Raw genomic sequence first — 24,756 nt, 5'->3', positions numbered from 1 at the left:
GCTTCCTGGCGATGAGCGGCTTCCTTGGTTACTAACTTTCCCATTACTCCAGAGCGTTATCCGCAACATGCCTAAAGTTTTCTGCACTATACCTGCCTGAAGTTTCCCCGACATCCTCCGCTTGCCTGCAGTTTCCCAACGTCCTCCGGCTTCCTGTGGTTTCCAGCATTCCACCTGTCTATCTATTGCTTCCAGTCCCTCTACTCATCACCTGAACCTTGGACTTAGAGGATCCACCTAACGCAGTGAGCCCCTTGAACTTTCCGTAACATTATCAATCTCCGATATGTGATTTCATAGCGTTTGAGCAGCTTTCAGTGCAAAGTTAACTTACAGTTCATAAATAGTGATGACCAAATATACTCATTACTTGAGATTTCTTGAGCATGCTCGGGGGTCCTCTGAGTATTTTTTAGTGCTCGGAGATTTAGTTTTTCTTGCTGTAGCTGAATGATTTACATCTGTTAGCCAGCATAAGTACATGTGGGGATTCCCTAGCAACCAGGCAACCCCCACATTTACTTGTGCTGGCTAACAGATGTAAATCATTCAGCTGCGGCAAGAAAAACGAAATCTCCGAGCACTAAAAAATACTCGGAGGACCCCCGAGCGTGCTCAAGAAATCTCAAGTAACGAGTATATTCGGTCATCACTAATCATAAAGCATATAATATGGGATGGGGAGGCAGACACTTGGAAAGTTAGTTTTATTACTAGAGGCTGTGATAGCTGACTGTTTATGTAAATAATTTATTCTTCTCGTAACCTTTTTTGCAGTTTTGTAAAATATGCACCACAAGTCATTAACAAGTTCATTTGGCCATTAGTGCTCGGAGGGTTGAGCGTCTGACAAAGCTACAAAATCATCCATAATTGTCATCGTATTTTGTCATCCGCGGATCCTAACTGGCCGGGTCTAAGAGATTTACATCATTTTCCATTCAGTCTCGACATCTGACAAGATATTAGAAAAATGCATAAAGTACATAAAATCAATCCACACTCACTTGTAGAGATTAGACGTTGCGGTGAGGACTGCAGAAGCTGCATTGCATAAACACCTCTGTAACCTATACACAATGATTACTTTATTGTGCCTTGATCCAGATTTGCCATAAAACATGAAGTGCAGAGAAAAATTTTTACTGATGGGTTATTTAAATGTAATTCCAATGCAATTATGGACATCCACGTGGGCAGCACCATGGGGAGACCTTCACGAGAAGACCTTCACGAGGGGACATCACACCAGTCCTGGTGTGGGGTGGTATGATGTACGGTAGCCTGACCCATCTAGTCTTCATTTCGGGTACACTAACACCTCGACGTCACATTGTTTGGTGGTGGAACCAGTGGAACTGTCATTTCTCCAAAGAGTCCCAGGAGCCATCTGTCAACACAACAACACCAGGGCATATGTTGCTGGTGCTACTAGGAGCAGCCTGCATGACATAAAAGTGCTACATGGCCTGCGGTGTCTCCAAACTTGTCTGCCATCTAGCACATCCGAGACATCATTGGTCAGCAATTATACAAGAGCTGCCAGCAGCAGATCTTGATGATTTGCCATAGTGCACTTAGTGCAGCAGAACATTCATCAGACTGTCTCCTTCAGTATTCTGCCAGCCAGGTTGTATCTTCTGCCATCTATATCAGTATAGCAGACGGTGTGGTTTTACATCATAATTCTTAGCTGATTTGCAGCTGAGCTCAATGGCTCTGCACTCCTCCACAACATAGCTTGTAATAACTAGATTCAGCAGCAGACGTCAACAAGGCAGGGCTGTGTGTGATGCCTGGTGCTGAGAGACCAGTGAAGTCAAACTGCAAATGTCGCTAATGTCTTCCATTAAGAACTCTATCCCTAAATCGCAATTCCATAGGGTCGACAGGATAGTCTCTGATGAAAATCTTAAACAAACCAGACTCATCGAGATGGAACACAAATTCATTGATGGGGGATACCCCAAGGGGATACTGTCAGAGGCTAAACGCAACATGTCTAGTAGTAAAACTAGAGATATCTCTAAAAGAATCCCATTTGTCACCACTTTCCATCCCTTCTCTGGCCTAGTACAGTCGACCATACGTAGGCACTGGAATATTCTGTCAAAAAGCTACCCTAACATTGCAGAGTTCAGATTGCCCTTTTTGTCATGCTTTAAGCGTGCCAGGAATCTCAAGGATAGATTAGTAAAGGCCGATATTGGCCCGAGCACTCTGCTTCCTAAACAGGTTTTTCTCCACACTCAGAAACGGGGCACATACAGTATTCACAACATTATCCTTATGTAGAGTGTTAGTCTCTTCTCTACATAACGTTCCAATGTGACCACCTTCTAATAAACCTTTATGTCTCTTTTTCTGACTCCACATCGTGGTGCTGCTGTCAGCTTATACTTCCTTTATACTTTTTAACGACCAGATAGCCTAGCCGGTATCTGCCACTTTATTCCCTCTCGGAGGTACAGGCTCCGTTGGCCTCTTCTCCCTGTGCAAACATCCCTGTCCCTCCCTTTACGCCTGCGCGATCTCTTTTGGCCGAACACGGCCTTCTGGCCCGTCGGCCAACCCTTCTCTCTACTACGTAGGCGCCGCCTCCCCTCGGCCCTCCCCCCTAGTCCTCGCCTAGCCTTCTCCACGCATGCGCGATCACGGCGGTCAGGTGACCGGGTGACGCGACATGTCAGCTGACCGTATGGCGGCGGGCACTTAAACCCGGAAGTGCCGCCGCTGGTCAGCATTCCACAGATGTGACGCTACCACAGCGGTCCGGTGCCTGTCTCTCTGGAGTCCTCAGGTAGAGTATCGCCCCTTCTCCTGCGACGTTCTCATCCTAATCCCTCTTGCCATTCTAGACGCTGTCTCTGCTTTATGTCTCTCCAGCGCTACTTCCCTTGCGAGTGTCTCGCCTCCTTATAGCGCTCCACTCCTGCAGATCCAGTCTCTCCTAGGTAACCACCGCAGTTCTAGCATGTACTCTTCTACCCCAGGCCCCTCTTCATGGGTCTCACCTAGTTTCTACTTTTTTATTCAGGCGCCCAGTTCTCCTGGACTTGCCCTATAAGTGGCACCCCTGTGGGCCCACTCTACTCGTGGCTTCCAGGTATCTTTTAGGGGGGTTTACATTTGGCTCTGTTTGTCTTCCTTTTTCCCTTGCTTATTTTTTCTTCGCCTTATCTGTTTTCCCATAGTTACGGGCAGTATTCTCGGCCTGTAGGTGGGTTTCTTGGTCGTTTAGATTTCTGGTGGTCACATCTGGACTAGTCTCTATATGTAGCATGCCCACCCGGGCTTCACATCTAGTTATCCTAGATGATCCCTGCTATGTGGCATGTTTATGTGGTTTCACTTGTTCTTGTTATGTGCTCTTAACCTTTGTTTCTATGTTATAGGCACCTCTCAGATCCCGCATATTGGGCAGTCACGTTATTTACAGTATCCTCCAGTTTTTCAGTGGGGTGGCTAGATTCATAGCCCACTTGGTTGTTTCTTTAATGGGACTTGAGGTCATCATCTAATCTTATTCTTCTCCTATACACGTTCACAGTCCACAGCATCTTGTGTAACGAAGCTCACGACCCACGGGACACCAGGTCGGATTCGTCCGGTCCGCCACAGTCGTTGTGTATCTTTGTTCCTATGATGTGATTATTCATCTCCATTATAATGTGTTCTGCTTGTGTAAAGACTGTGCATCATGTTACCGTGCTTAACATTATGTCTTTGTACTTTTTACATATATATTTCAGTAATCCAGCACCTATTTTCTGATGAAGGTCTGTTTAATAGACCGAAAACGTTTAAACTGTGGATGCACCCAATAAACGAATTGTTCACTTTCTATCATCTCTTGAGTGCCAAGTATTTATTGCATTGATTTGACGGGTTGGAAACCCAACTTGTGCACCTCCTAGAAGCCAAGAGTGCCGTGCCCTATATTATTACATGCTCTATCCTTCCACGAGCACCTTGGATGATGTCGAGTGAGACCTTCTCTTTCAACGCAACAGAGGCGGCGGAGATTCTATCCAAAGTTACCGCGCCCAGCGACTTTCTGCAGATTCCTGCCAAAGAACTTAAGAATCGCGACTTGGAACGCGAGTCTAGAAGAGCAGTTAACCTAGAACTGCACATCATTACAATAGCTGAATACCTCCGTGTCCAGTGTCCAGGGTTTGCGGGTCCCCTTACAACCGACCTTCTTCAGGGAAGATAAAGACTATTGCACAAAGTTTGAACATATCCTGAACAAATGTTCGGCGGATCTCATGACTTTAACCCTTTCTTACCTTCAAAAGAACCTGGAAACAGTGAATGCCCAAATCAACGCGTAAAATTCTCGATACAACATGACACACACAGGATTAGCTTCTTGGACACTCTGGTCTACAAGGAAAAAAGGGGGGATCATTTGGCTATCGACGTATACACAAAACCGACAGATCGCAATGGCCTCCTGCTCTTCACCAGCTGCCACCCACCTTCCATTAAGAACTCTATCCCTAAATCGCAATTCCATAGGGTCGACAGGATAGTCTCTGATGAAAATCTTAAACAAACCAGACTCATCGAGATGGAACACAAATTCATTGATAGGGGATACCCCAAGGGGATACTGTCAGAGGCTAAACGCAACATGTCTAGTAGTAAAACTAGAGATATCTCTAAAAGAATCCCATTTGTCACCACTTTCCATCCCTTCTCTGGCCTAGTACAGTCGACCATACGTAGGCACTGGAATATTCTGTCAAAAAGCTACCCTAACATTGCAGAGTTCAGATTGCCCTTTTTGTCATGCTTTAAGCGTGCCAGGAATCTCAAGGATAGATTAGTAAAGGCCGATATTGGCCCGAGCACTCTGCTTCCTAAACAGGTTTTTCTCCACACTCAGAAACGGGGCACATTCCCCTGCCTTAACTGCTTACAGTGCAGCAATGTGCAAAAAGGCCCGTCGGTCTTTCACCCACAAACTGGTAAGGCCATTCCCATCAAGGGCTTCTATACCTGCGAATCGACTTTTGTGGTCTATATTATCAAATGCCCTTGTGGCTTGGCCTATATAGGGGAAACCACGCAAGCGGTAAGGGATAGGGTGGCCCAACATAAGTCCACGATCCGATGCAATAAGGCACACCTCCCCCTTCCTTTCCATTTTTCTGAAAAAAATCACAATATCGCCCAACTCCGGTTCCAGGTTCTTGAACAGGTTGATATCCCCAGAAGGGGTCAAAACCGCACCAAAATGCTTCAGAAGAGGGAGGCATATTGGATATATACGCTACAAACCCTAGAACCTAGGGGATTGAACAGGGACTATGATGTATCAGCTTTTTTGTAAAATACTGTGTACGGTTTTATTATGTTTGCATTGCATACTGACCTTTTATCATGTCCTGTTTTTAACTGTCTTTTGTCCCTTTCATTTCAGAATCGCTAGTCACACCCCACGTGTTGAGCACTGTCCTTCCCTCACATGGTACAGTATTCACAACATTATCCTTATGTAGAGTGTTAGTCTCTTCTCTACATAACGTTCCAATGTGACCACCTTCTAATAAACCTTTATGTCTCTTTTTCTGACTCCACATCGTGGTGCTGCTGTCAGCTTATACTTCCTTTATACTTTTTAACGACCAGATAGCCTAGCCGGTATCCGCCACTTTATTCCCTCTCGGAGGTACAGGCTCCGTTGGCCTCTTCTCCCTGTGCAAACATCCCTGTCCCTCCCTTTACGCCTGCGCGATCTCTTTTGGCCGAACACGGCCTTCTGGCCCGTCGGCCAACCCTTCTCTCTACTACGTAGGCGCCGCCTCCCCTCGGCCCTCCCCCCTAGTCCTCGCCTAGCCTTCTCCACGCATGCGCGATCACGGCGGTCAGGTGACCGGGTGACGCGACATGTCAGCTGACCGTATGGCGGCGGGCACTTAAACCCGGAAGTGCCGCCGCTGGTCAGCATTCCACAGGTGTGACGCTACCACAGCGGTCCGGTGCCTGTCTCTCTGGAGTCCTCAGGTAGAGTATCGCCCCTTCTCCTGCGACGTTCTCATCCTAATCCCTCTTGCCATTCTAGACGCTGTCTCTGCTTTATGTCTCTCCAGCGCTACTTCCCTTGCGAGTGTCTCGCCTCCTTATAGCGCTCCACTCCTGCAGCTCCAGTCTCTCCTAGGTAACCACCGCAGTTCTAGCATGTACTCTTCTACCCCAGGCCCCTCTTCATGGGTCTCACCTAGTTTCTACTTTTTTATTCAGGCGCCCAGTTCTCCTGGACTTGCCCTATAAGTGGCACCCCTGTGGGCCCACTCTACTCGTGGCTTCCAGGTATCTTTTAGGGGGGTTTACATTTGGCTCTGTTTGTCTTCCTTTTTCCCTTGCTTATTTTTTCTTCGCCTTATCTGTTTTCCCATAGTTACGGGCAGTATTCTCGGCCTGTAGGTGGGTTTCTTGGTCGTTTAGATTTCTGGTGGTCACATCTGGACTAGTCTCTATATGTAGCATGCCCACCCGGGCTTCACATCTAGTTATCCTAGATGATCCCTGCTATGTGGCATGTTTATGTGGTTTCACTTGTTCTTGTTATGTGCTCTTAACCTTTGTTTCTATGTTATAGGCACCTCTCAGATCCCGCATATTGGGCAGTCACGTTATTTACAGTATCCTCCAGTTTTTCAGTGGGGTGGCTAGATTCATAGCCCACTTGGTTGTTTCTTTAATGGGACTTGAGGTCATCATCTAATCTTATTCTTCTCCTATACACGTTCACAGTCCACAGCATCTTGTGTAACGAAGCTCACGACCCACGGGACACCAGGTCGGATTCGTCCGGTCCGCCACAGTCGTTGTGTATCTTTGTTCCTATGATGTGATTATTCATCTCCATTATAATGTGTTCTGCTTGTGTAAAGACTGTGCATCATGTTACCGTGCTTAACATTATGTCTTTGTACTTTTTACATATATATTTTACATAACAATGATAAATGTAAGGTTATACACATGGGAAGAGGGAATCAATATCACCATTACACACTGAACGGGAAACCACTGGGTAAATCTGACAGGGAGAAGGACTTGGGGATCCTAGTTAATGATAAACTTACCTGGAGCAGCCAGTGCCAGGCAGCAGCTGCCAAGGCAAACAGGATCATGGGGTGCATTAAAAGAGGTCTGGATACACATGATGAGAGCATTATACTGCCTCTGTACAAATCCCTAGTTAGACCGCACATGGAGTACTGTGTCCAGTTTTGGGCACCGGTGCTCAGGAAGGATATAATGGAACTAGAGAGAGTACAAAGGAGGGCAACAAAATTAATAAAGGGGATGGGAGAACTACAATACCCAGATAGATTAGCGAAATTAGGATTATTTAGTCTAGAAAAAAGTCGACTGAGGGGCGATCTAATAACCATGTATAAGTATATAAGGGGACAATACAAATATCTCGCTGAGGATCTGTTTATACCAAGGAAGGTGATGGGCACAAGGGGGCATTCTTTGCGTCTGGAGGAGAGAAGGTTTTTCCACCAACATAGAAGAGGATTCTTTACTGTTAGGGCAGTGAGAATCTGGAATTGCTTGCCTGAGGAGGTGGTGATGGCGAACTCAGTCGAGGGGTTCAAGAGAGGCCTGGATGTCTTCCTGGAGCAGAACAATATTGTATCATACAATTATTAGGTTCTGTAGAAGGACGTAGATCTGGGTATTTATTATGATGGAATATAGGCTGAACTGGATGGACAAATGTCTTTTTTCGGCCTTACTAACTATGTTACTATGTTACTATATTTCAGTAATCCAGCACCTATTTTCTGATGAAGGTCTGTTTAATAGACCGAAAACGTTTAAACTGTGGATGCACCCAATAAACGAATTGTTCACTTTCTATCATCTCCTGAGTGCCAAGTATTTATTGCATTGATTTGACGGGTTGGAAACCCAACTTGTGCACCTCCTAGAAGCCAAGAGTGCCGTGCCCTATATTATTACATGCAAATGTCGCTATGTTACTGCATATGGCAGAAGATAATTCTCATCCGGTCAGATCCAATGGCAACTGAAGGGTACACCGAGTTTGTAGGGGCATCCTTTGGGGGTGAGGGAAGGCATGGGGCAGATATTACAAGAAGTTACACTGGCACAAATGTATAAATATGTGTGCACATTATTATAACACCACATTGTTTTTGGGAATATCTTTTCATTTTTCCAGTGATGGAGCCATGTGAGCGCCTGTTTTTTCTGTTTTTATTTTTTTTATACTAATCTGTAGTTGTTATTGGTATAAAATTGTAGGGGACCAACAACATTTTTATTATTTGTTAACAACATATTTATGCATTTTTTGCAATTCTGGCATTTTATTATTACTTTTTATTTCTTGCTTTATTTTTATTTTAATTGGACTTTTATGGTATCAACATTTTTTTTTATTATTTATGGAGGAATGATTTGAACATTTTCGATTATCTTTGGTTTTTACTTATTTTTTTGCTTATAATATATATTTTAAAAAAATTTTTAGCCTACATAGGTGACCTTAACCTGCGATAATCTGATCAACTGTTCTAGATACAATAGTATATAGGGAAACTGGTGGTGTGTTGGGAACCAACTTGACCATGAAATGACGCTTCTTAAATGAGTGATCAAAGCTAAGCTCCAATTGCGGCCATTAAAGGTGGATGCCAGCTGTATAACTCAGCCGCCTCCTTCTCTGTATGGAATAAGTTCAACTTCTCCGCTCGCTCCATATATCCGCATCTCACATAAGAGGTACAAGTCAGGAAGGTATTAAAGTCAACTCATGAATTGGGAAGCCTGAAATAAAGGCTAGCTTTTTCAAAATTTGAGATAAGAGTTATTGGATGACAGGTCAGGGCACAGGGTGAAGAGTCCACTGGGCGGTTCCCACTGACTTCTCCCGCCCCTTGGCTTGGTTAAAGGGTCTTTCTACACACAAATAGGTGGAATACTGCCATTGTAGCTGAGCCACTCAAACCGAAAGCAAGAGGGAGACCACTCAATAGACCCGTTTTACCATGCCCAGTTTGTTCTTTTAAGCTATGATTTCTTTGAAATGTCACAAAGCTTCCTAATAAAACTTTTGCAATGAGGGAGCGCCCCCTTAAGTGCAGGTGTTTCTGTTTGTTCCACTGTCAAGTATCTTTCCCCGAACCACAATAACGTCTCACAATAACGTCTCGAAAGCGAACCCATCATTTAAGTGTCAAAACACAGCGAAAGCCGGGAATGAATTGTAGTCATGACTGTGCTTGGACAACAATTCACCTTGAACGATCGGCGTCGAGTTTTCTGCTTTGTGTAGGTTTCAAATAACAGAAAATACATAAAAACATCACGAAATAAACCACAAAAGGAAGAAATGACAAAACTGTATGTTACGTGTGACGGGAACAAAGAGTGAGGGCCTTTTGTTATGTAAATGTATAGGAAGCTCCGATAGAAGAAATCTCACCGTCTGCAACAGTGCGGATAATAACGCACGGCATAAAACGGCAAAAAATAGGATCTGACGGGGTGCAATAATTAGATTGTTCTTCAAATCCAGATCTAATCTGTACACATATATAACTAAACTGTATGGAGGAAAGTATTGGGACGTGAGTTTCAATCATTGCTTTCGGGTGGGGCGATTAGGGTTAGTGATTTCACAGCCCCAACGAAAACATAACTAAAAGGTTTGTCGAAGGAAGACATATTTGTGGACCATAATATGCTGAGACTAAGTATCGCCCGGTCAAATACAGACCAATCCGGCAAAGGATTTTTGATCGTGATAAGAGCCATATCAGAACTATTTCGTTCCATTAGGCTGATTAGTGGTTTTGCCAATATTAAACAGGCCCCGCCGTTATTTTTGAACGTCCTTGTGGTTCACCTCTAACCAAAGTTGAAGCTGTTTCACCTCTAAGCAAATTTGAAGCTGGTTCACCTCTAACCAAATTTGAAGCTGGTTCACCACTAACCAAATTTGAAGCTGGTTCACCTCTAACCAAATTTGAAGTTGGTTCACCTCTAACCAAATTTGAAGCTGGTTCACCTCTAACCAAATTTGAAGCTGGTTCACCTCTAACCAAATTTGAAGCTGGTTCACCTCTAACCAAATTTGAAGTTGGTTCACCTCTAACCAAATTTGAAGTTGGTTCACCTCTAACAAAATGTGATGCTGGTTCACCTCTAACCAAATTTGAAGCTGGTTCACCTCTAACCAAATTTGAAGCTGGTTCACCTCTAACCAAATTTGAAGCTGGATCACCTCTAACCAAATTTGAAGCTGGTTCACCTCAAAAGACGTCTTTCCATGGCGGCGCATGATCCCCCAAATTATGGGAATTACTCTTTCCGCATTGGGACAGCTTGTGCGGTAATTATGGAGGGACAGCTTAGGAGCATAGGTAGAGGGAGGTTGAGCTGCAACACCAGATACATCTGATCAGTTCTCGGTAATTAATATTTATATCCCATAGGTCGACCAAAGGTTTGGATCGTCGGACATTCGAATATCTTCTAGGCTGCCCAAAGGGTCAAATGCCGTCCAGGTGAACGGAGCCTTGGTTCTCAAGTGGCAGACATTCACTGGAATGGGATACGTGGCCTATGGTGGTCGCAGGTGCCACCAGAGGTGGTCAAAATCAGCAGAAATGCTCAAGGTCCAATAATTTTAGTACTCCACGCAGAGGTAATGAGATAAGTGCTAGTAGATTGGGCGAACTGTTTCCCCTGATGTAGACAGATTTGGAGCGCTTTAAAAGTTTTTACCTGAACTGATTAGTGGTCTGGTCTGGGGTAATCCTTAGGCGGGTATAGAATGGTCCAGAGATGCAACGGCTGTGGAACGAGCGCGGAGAACGATGAAACTACAGAGGAATTATGAGGGGTTTTATTTCACCATTTCTTCCAATGCTGGAATTTTTTTGGGGCTGTTCTTTTAGTACATTACAAAAAAAAAACAACATAAATCTATGCTGATGAAAATTTTGGTTATGGATCTTAGAGGAAGGAGAAGAATAAAAATGAGCATAAAAATTAAAATTGGATGTGTCCTTAAGGAGTTAAATGCTCAATTAAACTTCTAATTATGATTCTACACTAATAAGGATAATGGCATTTATAATACTGAAGGCAGGATGAAATCAGTCAGTCCTATGTAAAGTCCTAAATAAAGCAAAGTGTCATTTGGCGCCCTCTAGTGTTCTACTAACAAAAGGAAATAAAACGTGCACATTTTTGTCTGTAACCAATAGAGCGAAAATGAAGAGAAACAGAAACATATAATTCTGCAATTTTCTATTTTTAAAAGATCTTTTCATGCTGTCAGTGGATGGAAACAATCCTGCACTGACACACTGTAACAAAATGTCAGATCAGGAGAGATAGCTACTGCGAATGTATTTACATCCCAGGTACCTGCCTGCATAGAGGATTCATTGTACAGTGATACGGCGAAACATGACATTTCTGATGAAACACCACATGCCATCACAGCTGTGGCAGAAAGGAAAAATGCGAAGCCATGTGGCCTCTCTGGGAGTACTGTGCTGTCAGAACTTGCTCTAGTAACCAGCTGAATAGTGAGTGCAGCTCTGGAGCATAATACAGGATGTAACTCAGGATCAGTAATGTAATGTATGTACACAGTGACCGCACCAGCTGAATAGTGAGTGCAGCTCTGGGGTATAACACAGGAGGTAACTCAGGATCAGTAATGTAATGTATGTACACAGTGACTGCACCAGCAGAATAGTGAGTGCAGCTCTGGGGTATAATACAGGATGTAACTCAGGATCAGTAATGTAATGTAATGTATGTACACAGTGACCGCACCAGCTGAATAGTGAGTGCAGCTCTGGGGTATAACACAGGAGGTAACTCAGGATCAGTAATGTAATGTATGTACACAGTGACTGCACCAGCAGAATAGTGAGTGCAGCTCTGGGGTATAATACAGGATGTAACTCAGGATCAGTACTGTATGTACATAGTGACTGCACCAGCAGAATAGTGAGTGCAGCTCTGGGGTATAATACAGGATGTAACTCAGGATCAGTAATGTAATGTATGTACACAGTGACTGCACCAGCAGAATAGTGAGTGCAGCTCTGGGGTATAATACAGGATGTAACTCAGGATCAGTACTGTATGTACATAGTGACTGCACCAGCAGAATAGTGAGTGCAGCTCTGGAGTATAATACAGGATGTAACTCAGGATCAGTAATGTAATGTATGTACACAGTGACTGCACCAGCAGAATAGTGAGTGCAGCTCTGGAGTAGAATACAGGATGTAACTCAGGATCAGTAATGTAATGTATGTACACAGTGACTGCACCAGCAGAATAGTGAGTGCAGCTCTGGAGTATAACACAGGATGTAACTCAGGATCAGTAATGTAATGTATGTACACAGTGACTGCACCAGCAGAATAGTGAGTGCAGCTCTGGGGTATAATACAGGATGTAACTCAGGATCAGTAATGTAATGTATGTACACAGTGACTGCACCAGCAGAATAGTGAGTGCAGCTCTGGGGTATAATACAGGATGTAACTCAGGATCAGTAATGTAATGTATGTACATAGTGACTGCACCAGCAGAATAGTGAGTGCAGCTCTGGAGTATAACAGAGGACATAATTCAGGATAATTTTCTTGTTTACATACAGTATAACCTTTCATGAACTGAACAGCAATGATCAAACATTTGAATTTAATAAGTACAATTTGTAAATTTATACTAAAAATTGATATTGTAAAGCAGGGGTGGGGATCTTTTTTCTGCCAAGTACCATTTGGATATTTATACCATCCTTTTGAGGCCGTACAAACTGCCAGAGTTAGCTGCCGGGCCAAGGGGCCCGATAACTGGTCATCGAGGGTCATAAACGAGCCTGAGTTTTCCCACCTACAGCCATAATAGTTTTAATATATACTTACCTTGTAATGTCTTCACATCCTGTTCCGGCCAGATGTGTCTGGATCCCAGAAATCCAAGCGGTAGAAGTTCACCGACCGCCTTATTGGGACACCCAAGTGATGGATGTCTCAATATGGAAACTGCTGGTGGTACCAGCCTCTTGCGCGATACCACACACACACACACACACACACACACACTGCATACGCCGTACACACCATATACATATATACACACACACGCGCGCGCTGCATACGCCGTACACACCATACACACACACTGCATACGCCGTACACACCATACACACACGCTGCATACGCCGTACGCAGCCTCTTGCGCGATACCACACACACACACTGCATACGCCGTATGGACCATACACACACACGCACGCTGCATACGCCATGCGCAGCCTCTTGCGCGGTACCACCAGCAGAACACCGTCGCAAACACGCCGCCGGACTCAGCCGAATGATTCACTGATCGCCGCCATCTTTGTACAGGAGGAGCGCATGCGCAGTTTTAATGTGACCGCCGCTATCTGTCTGCAGAAAGATGGCGGCGGTCTGATTTACTGCGCCTGCGCGAATTACGCACAGGCGTAGTGAATCATTCGGCTGATCCCGGCGACAGATGCGCCACGTGTCTACAGGCAGAGGAAGCCGATCACATTAAAGGGGTTTCCTCATGAACGAAAGTTCATTTAAAAAATTGTCTGTGTCTGACAGTGTACAGAACATACCACATCTCCTGGGCAGGGGAGGAAGCAAAAGACAATACTGACATTACAACAGCGGATCACAGTGGATTCATTTTGTGAGGTGAAATATTTCACTGACTGTTTTTAAACAATATTTTACCTCACAAAATGTATCCTCTGCGATCTCCTGCTGTAATGTCAGTATTGTGTTTGAGGGGAGAACACAGCACAGGAAGGAGAGAGACAAGGGGGATAGCACATGGGGTAGACAGGTCAAAGAAGAGAGCACAGACGGGAGAAGTCAGCACATGGGGAAAGAGAGAGTGGATAGGTTGGGGAGCACATGGGGGGAGAGATTCTCAACGCTGCAAAGCCTGACCCCATCATGACATTACCGCCCTCCCAATGCGATAGCACCCGGCCTCCATCAAGTTGTAGAATAAAACATCTGGGAAGAACATCTGCATTCTAGGAGCAGAACGTCAGCCCTTTACGGCACCTGTCTGGCACGGAGATTCATTGTACAATGTTAAACACCGCTACTAAAATTGGTATCAGACATCAGCCCTAGTCCCGCGCCTGGGGCTTTCATTTTTCTGCAACGGAGAGAAGGGATATCCATGTTTTAAATTGACTTCACACAATATATTTCGTTAAGCCGCCTATCAGATGAAGGAGGCAGAATGGGGTCATTTCACAAGACTGATTTCAGAAGTAGTAAAAAAAAAAAAAATAAAAGTAGATTTCCCTTTCATGTATCTTTGCGGCAAACAATTGAATCCATACTTCGCACAGTTTAAAAGCTTCACAGTAAAAAAATAAATAAATAAAAAAGCCCCAACTCTGAATGGTGGGATGTAGTGAGCCGGTTCTATAATCCATGCCGGAACACAATAGGATGAAAATTGTCAAAAGCGAGAACGTCACATGTTAATGGACATGTTTAGAAAGAACATATAAAAAAAATATATTGTGTGGGGGGGGGTGGATTAGAAAAAAAAGGTCCAATGGTAAATTAAAAAAAAAAAAAGTAGCATAATAAAATGTCAGTGACAGCAGAAATCTTAAAACATTTGCTTTCATCTACTTATAATCTTCACAACTTACGGTACATAAAATATAGATAGATAGATATACAGTATATATACTTAAAATAATATATTATGCAATTTTGGTATTAATATAAAAAAATAAGTACCCTATAATTTGTTTTTTAATTATTTTGGGGGGAGGGGATGGGGGAGAGGAACATAGGCCTTTATTATTTTTCCAATTGAAGCAAATATTTTTTTCATGATCTAAAGTGGTTTGTCTAATAAATTATATTATTATATAATAATTATATTATTATATATTATTTACCCACAAATTGGATCCTCCGATTCTCTCGAGCTTTGCAATGTCACGGTCTTCAAATCGCTAGAAACCAAAGACCTTAAATTTTCTTTTACATAGATTTTCATCCCTTAAAGGGAACTCGTCAGCAGGTTTTTGCTACCTCATCTGAGAGCGCCATAATGCACATTAATAGACCCCAATTCTAGCGATGTGTCACTTAGTTTACTGGGTGACACAACCAAGTGTTTTCAGATTAAGCGGAGCTGTAAAAGCTGCCCCCTCCCACACCACAGCTGTCTGTGTACATTGTCTATTGTCAGTAAGCTGCTAATCAGTGCTGGGGGCGTGGTCAGACCAGGGCTCACGTGCACTGTGGTCCAGGCAGTGATAATCTCCTGGTGATTAAACATTCATTCTATTGAAACAAACCAGCAGACAGCCTGAAAAATGACACATCCTTGAAATCTCTTTGTCTCAGCCCCAAGCTCATGCTGTCCTTACATTAAATAGCAAAATCCTGCTGAAAGAGTCCCTTAAAATGATTAAGGCTTTGTAGCTGAAACGCGTAGGCTTGTTCTTGTGTATGGAGGCACCGACTCAGTTTTACATTTAAAAAAAAAAAATATGACGTTTTATTCCATCACTCGTGTCAACGCTAGAGGATTTCCTTTTTTCCTTGCTGATTGCTACTCCTGGAGCTAGGAAACTCCATGCCATGCTTACACCATGAAGATCACTACAGCTCTTTTGGGGAGCCGACTCCCCTTTTCCCCTCACGTTGGACATTTACTCCTTTTGGTATGAGGAGGTACACTAGATGAAGCCAAGGGATTCGTAGAATATATTAACAATAGCGATTAGCGAGCGTGCTCAGGTGCTAACCGAGTGTCTTCGGCATGCTCAAAAAATATATTAGAGTGCCGGCGGCTGATCGACAGCCGCAACGCGTGGAGGGATTGCAGCTGGCAAATTCCAGTCTTTATATAACCAATAGGATTTTTAATCCATAGTTTCATAAACTGCAAAACAGCCAACGTTATTTATCTCATCGACTGTAATACATGCAAAACTCAATTCGTAGGCTGCACCGCTCCTCCATTAAATGTGCGTATACGACAGCACCTATCTGACCATGAGTAGGACCCATGTCGAAACGCGTAGGTCCTGCCATTAGGACCCGATGTGAACGGCTGCAAATGCTTCATCTTTTAACTGGACTAGGTTTTACATACGAGACTGGAGGCCTTTCTTTGGCTGGATCGTATCACACAGATAATGAAGATGCGTCGTACCCCCTGAGCCCTGCCATTGTGGATGTACAATACGCTATGTATGATGTCCCGATGGGGCATATGGACAAGGAACAACCCCTATAAATGTAGGCCTTTCCCCAAACTGTAGGATGTCATCATTAAAGGACTTGATTGTACTCACAGGTTGCACAGACCAGCAACGACCTCACGGTGAGCTCACAGGGCAGTTTCCAATTCTTGGACACCCTCGAGGTAGCCAGCGGCAGGATAATCTCAGCGGGAACATAATACTGAATTGCATAGGTCACAAAAATCCCAAAGCAGTAAAGCACCTTTACCAGCTGATAGAGCCTGGAAGAGAGGACGAGGACAGTCAGAATTACACAGAGTGACTCCTACCACATCCTGCTGAATTATCAGCCTGTAGGATTTAGGCCTCTGTAAATTATTATTATTATAGCGCCATTTATTGCATGACGCTTTACATGTGAGGAGGGGTATACATAATAAAAAAACAAGTACAATAATCGTAAACGAGAAAGGACCCTGCCCGCGAGGGTTCACAATCTACAAGGGATGGGTGAGGATACAGTAGGTGAGGGTAGAGCTGGTCGTGCAGCGGTTTGGTGGATCGGTGGTTACTGCAGGTTTAGGTTTGTCGGAAGAGGTGGGTCTTCAGGTTCTTTTTGAAGTTTCCACGGTAGGCGAGATCTGATGTGTTGTGGTAGAGGGTTCCAGAGTAGGGGTGATGCGCGGGAGAAATCTTGTATACGATTGTGGGAAGAGGAGATAAGAGGGGAGTCGAGAAGGAGATCTTGTGAGGATCGGAGGTTGTGTGCAGGTAAGTACCGGGAGACGAGGTCACAGATGTATGGAGGAGACAGGTTGTGGATGGCTTTGTACGTCATGGTTAGGGTTCTGTACTGGAGTCTTTGGGTAATGGGGAGCCAGTGCAGGGATTGGAGTTTAGAATAGATTGGAGGGGTGCGAGAGTGTTAGAGGGGAGGCCACAGAGCAGGAGGTTGCAGTAGTCAAGGCGGGAGATGATGAGGGCATGGACTAGGGTTTTTGAAAAATCTTGGTTTAGGAATGTACAGATCCAGGAAATATTTTTGAGTTGAAGTCGGCAGGAAGTGGAAAGGGCTTGGATAAATCACATTAGGCCAGCTGGCAGGGAATTATACATCCCATGGCTGTCTAGCTCTTAAACAGTACAAGTCACCAGATCAAAAGTGGCTAGTTTTTACTCTTAATTTGTTCCCACTTTTCCCCTGAGAATTCCTTTCTTTTTTAGGCTCACAGGCTCCTCTGGGGCGTGTCTTCAGGCTGCTTAGCATAATTACCCATGAGCCACGCTCCCATAGCAAAATTAGCACTAAATAAAAAGGCCTATAACAGCAAAAACTGGACACGTTTAACTTGGTAACAGGGCCTCTTTAAATTGGATAGCTTTAGCTCTTTAACCACTATGTCTGATATTTGCAGCTAATTTTTTTTGTATCAATTCATCAAACTTTTTCCAGAATGAAAAATATCCTATAGCCTCGACAGATCTGTGCAACCCTATGGTAAGAGACGACAAGCCATGTGTTCCTAACTTTATGCTTACATTTAGCAAGTTGCCAAGAAGGGGGCCGAGGGAAGAAAAGTATGACTATAGGATCTGTCCACACTGGGTATTTCTGTTGTATTGTACCATAGAGACACATAAGTCGGCAAAGGAGCTGTATACGCAAATAACAGCAAATTTGCAAATCGAGGCAATTTTCAAAAGATTAGATGATTTATTATTAATCATTTGTTTCTATTATATTATTCATCAATTATAAATTATTAATACAATCTAATAGTTATTTTTAATATTTATATACAATATATTGTTTTATTACAATTAATCGTTTATTATTTATTAATGATTTACTACTAGCACATTAAAAACAAACATTGGTTGTAAAGATCCCATGAACATCTATCACCTATCCAGATGATAACCGATAAATATATACTTGATGTGGATCAATAAAACACCCGTGGGCGACATATCCCCTTGTGAATGGAATGGCAGTGGGCCTGTGCGATTTGAACTCGATTTACGTGGTGATCACGCATGAGAACTACCACTTAATCCAGCCATAGACCACCACCTCCGGGAATTATACATACCATAGGTGTTTCAGTCACTTTGTCATACCCCCTTTGGTACAAGGTTCAGTTTTGACCGTGGCATCTAAGGGGTTACATGGCCGGGATCAGAGTCATCTCCGATCTTGGCTGTTACAGTAGAGTCACGGATGGAAGGTACAGCCGATGCCAAATATATGGCCATTGCCATAGCTCCTTTTTAAGCCCATCTACTCCTTTCTTCGACTCCTCCAAGCCTCCACCTGTGCCTCCCTGAGACGTCACTTTCCAGATTTGCTGGATTGGTAGTGTTTTCAGCAGCCCTCTTTTCCAGGAGACTTTCGGACGTTCAGGAGAGCCAGCAGAATGACTGTACGTCGTGGTGGAGTAAAGAGTTAAGGAACGTCGTGCTAAGAAGCAATGGCCGTGACCCATTGCATTATTTATACATATTAATCCAAATGCAGCCTACTTCTCGGCACCGGCGGCATTTCAGGGGAACATAGCGAACAGTCTGTGGCTCCCTGGAGAGGCGAAAATGCCTTTTTAAATAGCTTTTGATGAAAGAATGATTCATAGAACGTTTTCCTAATTTTATGGATTTTAAAACCCACATGTAGTTCTAATCTTTTACGCCAGCGTTGACTTTTTTGTTTAATCCTGGAATAAAAGAAGCCGCTGCATTATTACTGAAGTGCGAGCTACTTCTTATTTTATTCTGGAGTTACAATCCACTGAAATAAGCAGATTTTGTCACATTCGGATCGTCTGTCGGAGAAATTATCGGGTCATCGGAATTCTGGATTCACCCAGATCCTGATAATCCAGCTAAACACTATCTCTGCAACGTGTCAGATGTGATTCCAGGAGCTTTCATCACCGCCCGGTCCACATCCATAGACGGTAACATGGCGTCGGCCACTCTGCAGATACAACAACTCACGCTCTTGGGAGAAGGACTTCCGTGAGATTTTGGAGGAGTCTGTGGGAATTTTTGCCCCTTCATACAGAAAAGGATTTGTGAGGTCAGGCCCTGATGTTGGGGAGGCAGGGATCACAACGGGAGTGTAATATTATACATTGGGCCCTGAAGGTATACACGGGAGGGCAATAGGGCTGGACAGTAAACACCGGTGGACAACGGGGGCCGGACGGTATACACCAGGGGACAACGGGGGGCCGGACGGTACACACAGTTATACACCTAACACACAGACATTCCTGACCTCCCATCTTTATGTAGAACATGTCAAGAAGCAGCAGCAGCCCTGGAAACATTTTACTGAGCAGTGTAGATGTGAATCCAATTCTGGGGTGAAAAACACTTATGGGGAGCAGCAACATAATCTGTCTGTGTCTCTCTTACTCTACTTCTCCCTCTCCCCTCTCTGTATATTTAAGAGACAGGAATAATCGAATATATCAGTGAGCTGACAGACCCTCTTGTCTTGTACGAGAGAGATTTTAGCAGTTTTTCAGAAGGAATGAGGAGTTTAGCAAGAAAGGAGGAGGGGAGGTGTCTCCTAAGTGGAGAAAGAAGCAGATTTCTCACATATTTTACAGAAGTTGTTTTATATTTTCTTATTTTAGTTTATTTCTGTTTTTACAACAAGGACCATTTGAGTCTAGGAAAACTCCATTTAAGGTTCCAACCCTTCCAAATAGCGAGCCGAAAATCCGAGGACATTATCTAAGCAACGGAGACTGCTCCTCCTTGAATGTTCTTTCCTAGAAAACTTCCAGGAGGATTTCTTAGAGATCAGATGCAGAGAAGACTCACCAGGAATCCTGAGGAAGGTTTAGCGTAATGCTGCCTTTGATTTTATCTCCGAAACTCAGGTACCCCACTGTGGCCAACGAGATGTACAAAACTGTCACTATCGCCATGCCAATGTTCAAGGCACGGGTGAATTCTCGCTTTTCTTTCATTTGATTTTCCAATGGGAGAACCTGCAATAGAAAACATCAAGAAAGAAAGAACTTGTCATGTCTGGAGTCACGTCTCATGTCAATGACAGTCTGTGCGTGCGTTACTTATCGATTTATTAATTTATATACTGCTAATGTATACAGCATACACCTGGGTCAGACTGGCCCAACACACATTAAAAGGTTATTCCTATTAACATATGTATAGATACTATCTTACAGAGGTTGTAAAAACAAACATTTTTGCAATTTGCAGCTTTTAAAAAGTCGAAATCGTTCTTGAGATATTAACACTTTTGTTTTGTTTACAGCGTGTTTACAGCTCGTCACCTAAGAGACCGACCACCGTCATTGTGTAACTTGTAAGCACTTGCGCTGAAGCTGGCAGGGATAGGAAAGTAACGACGTCCACCAACTATTGTGGTCAACTTATAAGAAAAGAGCTTGCTGCAAGAACTACACGTTTTGCTGTCTAGCGGCGGTGGTCGGTCTCCAAGACAATGAACTGTAAACAAAAAGAAAAAAGTCTTAATATCTCAAGAACGGTTGAAAATTTTAATAAGCAGTAATTTGCAAAATTGTTTGTATTTACAAGCTCTATCCGAAAATACCCATTTATGAGGATGGGAATAATCGTTTAAAAGAACACTCAGGTTAGAACAAGCTCTGAATCAAGTATGGGCACCAAAGACAAGCAGAATACAACAACATTTGGAATTAATTGGAGGCAATCACTTGTCTATTAATCAGATGAGTCACAAATAGCCTATTACATGATATAGTTTGATATGTTCTGTGACTATAATGAAAACTACGAAGAAAGAAAACAAAAAGTAAAACGGTGTTGCAAATCGTAAAACACCGGCTGAAACTGTCAATTAAAAAAATGCCCATTGGTGTATAGAAAAATCAACTTTAGTAACTAGTGCCAGGCAGCTGCCGCAAGGGAAAAGAGAAAGTCGTAGGATGTATTAAAGGAGGCCTAGATGCCGGTGACAAGATCACCATGGTTTTCCCTCTAAACAAGTTACTAGTCACGCTAAACTTAGAAAACGGAGTCCAGTGTGTAAGGAAGACACAGGTGAACTACAGCAGACTTAAGAAGAAGCGATCACTGTTATTTAAGAGGAATAGAAAAAGGAAATAATTCAAATCAGGTTTTTATGTAAAATGTATTTGTTTTGTTTTGTTTTCATTTCATTATTTTATTTTTTAATTTGCAATTTTCACAATGGCCACCAGACTGAATATTAGGCTCCTACTTCTGGTTTCTCACATAAATAATAGCAACAACAAATCAACTCAGACCCTACTGGTTTGTATACAAGTGTTACTTGAGCATGCTGTACAGTTGTGCTCAAAAGTTTACATACCCCGGCAGAATTTTTGCTTTCTTGGCCTTTTTTCAGAGAATATGAATGATAGCACCAAAACTTTTTCTCCACTCATGGTTAGTGGTTGGGTGAAGCCATTTATTGTCGTCAGACTACTGTGTTTTCTCTTTTTAAAATCATATTGACAACCCAAAACATCCAAATGACCCTGATCAAAAGTTCACATAGTATTAAGAAATGGGGTGTGCATTGAACCCTCTAACATCAATAACAGCTTGAAGTCTTTTGTGGTAGTTGTGGATGAGGTTCTTTATTTTTTTCAGATGGTAAAGCTGACCACTCATCTTGGCAAAAAGCCTCCAGTTCCTGTAAATTCCTGGGCTATCTAGCATGAACTGCGCACTTGAGATCTCTCCAGAGTGGCTCAATGATATTGAGGTCAGGAGACTATGATGGCCACTACAGAACCTTCACTTTGTTCTGCTGTAGCCAATGACAGATCGACTTGGCCTTGTGTTTGGGATTGTTGTCATATTGGAACGTCCAAGTACGTCCCATGCTCAGCTTCCGGGCTGATGAGTGCAAATTTCCATCCAGTATTTGTTGATAGTGTGCTGCATTTATCTTTCCTTCAACTTTAATCAAGTTTCCTGTGCCTTTGTAGCTCACACATCCCCACAACATCAGTGATTCACCTCCGTGCTTTACAGTAGGAATGGTGTTCCTCTCATCATAGGCCTTGTTCACCTCTCTCCAAATGTAACGTTTATCGTTGTGGCCAAAAAGTTCAATTTTGGTCTCATCACTCCAAATTACCTTGTTCCAGAAGTTTTGAGGCTTGTCTCTGTGCCGTTTTGCGTTTGTTTTTGTTGGTCTACCTGATCATGGTTTGGTTTTTACAGAGACCCTGATTTTCCATTTGTTAATCAGTTTGAACGCTGCTGACTGGCATTATCAATTCCTTGGATATCTTTTTGTATCCCTTTCCTGTTTTATACAGTTCAACTACTCTTCCTGTAGATCCGTTGACAATTCTTTTGCTTCCCCCATGACTCACAATCAAGAAACGTCAGTGGCTGGATGAAAGATGTCTGGACCCCAAAATCTCACTCAGCTTTTATATACATACACTGATTACAAGCAAACAGGTCACAGGTGAGGATGTTACCTTTAGTAGCCATTCAAACTCATTTGTGTCAACTTCTGTGCATGTTATCAGGGCCAAAATCACCAGGGTATGTGAACTTTTGAGCACAACTGTAATCTGAGCAAAAATCATCAAGAAGGAGAAGGTGAGTTGTGATATCACCTATTGTGAATGGTGGATCCTGTGTTATCTACTGTATATAGAGGTGTAATCAGTCATTGTACAGGAGAGGGTGAGCTGTGGCATCACATATAATGGTGGATCCTGTGTTATCTACTGTATACAGAGGTGTTATCAGTCACTGTACGGGAGGAGGAGGTGAGCTGTGACATCACCTATTGTGAATGGTAGATCCTGTGTTATCTACTGTATATATAGAGGTGTTATCAGTCATTGTACAGGAGGAGGAGGAGGTGAGCTGTGACATCACCTATGGTGAATGGTGGATCCTGTGTTATCTACTGTATATAGAGGTGTTATCAGTCATTGTACAGGAGGGGGAGGTGAGCTGTAACATCACCTATTGTGAAGGGGTGTAACGTTAGTCCGCCTCCACATGGTGCACCCTGGGTAACGCTAAAGGACTAACAATCTTGACGACCAAACAATCAAACTACATCTAAATCTCCTGTTCAATATATTTTACATCATATTTGACTTATTCTTATATGATGTTTAAATATATGTTCATACGATTAAATAAATAAAACCTATTGAGAATGTTTGATCCTGTGTTATCTGTTGTATATGTTATCGGTCATTGTCATCCTGCATGAGATGATACAAAGACTGGTGTAAAGTCAACTTAACAGGGCAGGAAAGAGGAGTCCAAGGCCTACTGGCCATTTTGAAACTGGCATGATAAGCAGGATTACAATCTTCTTCCCCACAAGCGAACCATATCAGCATGTAGCTCTTTCAAAGACAAGTCCAGCAATATCTTTACATGAGCGGTCTGTTCCTCGGTTACTGAGCATCAGGCCAAGGCCAGACAACCCCTTTAAGATCTGCTCATCTGGACCATGTGAGAAATAACAGTCCTTTTTAAAAGGAATAAATTAAGTGATCACTGCATATTTCATTCATATATTTTCGGCACGGCCAGTAACGTAGTTATTATTTTAGGCAAATGTTTCATACGAATAGAGGAATATCAGCTACTTCTCTAAAAACTGAGCAGATGAATAAAACGTTCGCTGTGTTCTGCAGATAGCACCGGAGGGACAGAAGGGCGCGCTGCGAAACTATCAGACGATATCGATACTAATGGCCGAAGGTGCCGTTTAGCACATTGGAAGACTCCCTCAATAAAGATCACTCCATAGAAAGGCTGAATGTGCCTCATCCCCGGAGGCCGATCATCTATCAGATGACACGGTGCGGTACTAGCAGGAGGCTACAGAGGACTGAGCGGCCATGGCTTGGGGTCCGCAGGGAGAAGAGAACCGATTTACACATGATAAATGTAGTGTCGTACTACTCAGCAATACGCATCAGCTGCAAATAATTCTCTTTCTTTCTTGTTAATCTAGCAAACGTTCTATAATCTGGCACCTGCACATTTTCTCGATTATAGAAATTTGTCTGTAATTTTAATCGTAGGAACACTTCAACTGTGAGAGACAGAATCTAAAAATAAAAAATAAATAAAAAACAGAAAATCACATTGTACGATTTTTACATAATTAATTTGCATTTTACTGCACGAAATAAGTATTTATAGAAAAACAGAACTTAATATTTGGTACAGAAACCTTTGTTTGCAATTACAGAGGTCAGACTTTTCCTGTGGTTCTTGACCCCAGTTTGAACACACTGCAGCAGGGATTTTGGCAGAAAAACACCCTCAAAGTATGATGTTTTCCCCCACCATGCTTCACGGTTGGGACTGTGTTCTTGGGGTTGTACTCCTAGATCTTCCTCCTCCAAACACTGCGAGTGGAGTTCATACCTAAAAGTTCTTTTTTGGTCTCATTTGACCTCATGGCCTCCTCTGGA

General features: G+C 43.1%; 1 protein-coding gene across 3 annotated transcripts in view; it reads right to left on the bottom strand.

The window, feature by feature from the left end:
* The window catches only part of SLC36A4 (solute carrier family 36 member 4), a 268,852-nt gene that overhangs the window by 178,171 nt on the left and 65,925 nt on the right, over nucleotides 1-24,756 (bottom strand). For all 3 annotated transcript variants that reach the window (XM_069759231.1, XM_069759233.1, XM_069759232.1), the window contains exons 9-10: nucleotides 20,129-20,298; nucleotides 16,409-16,578 (exon numbers count right to left, since the gene is read on the bottom strand). In XM_069759231.1, coding sequence (XP_069615332.1) covers nucleotides 16,409-16,578; nucleotides 20,129-20,298 — 340 coding nt within the window. The remainder of the gene's footprint in view (nucleotides 1-16,408; nucleotides 16,579-20,128; nucleotides 20,299-24,756) is intronic.

Source organism: Ranitomeya imitator, chromosome 3 (assembly GCF_032444005.1).
Source record: "Ranitomeya imitator isolate aRanImi1 chromosome 3, aRanImi1.pri, whole genome shotgun sequence".
In the NCBI taxonomy this organism is placed as follows: Eukaryota; Metazoa; Chordata; class Amphibia; order Anura; family Dendrobatidae; genus Ranitomeya; species Ranitomeya imitator.
The sequence above is the reverse complement of the archived record's forward strand: the minus strand, read 5'-3'. Positions and strand labels throughout refer to the sequence as shown.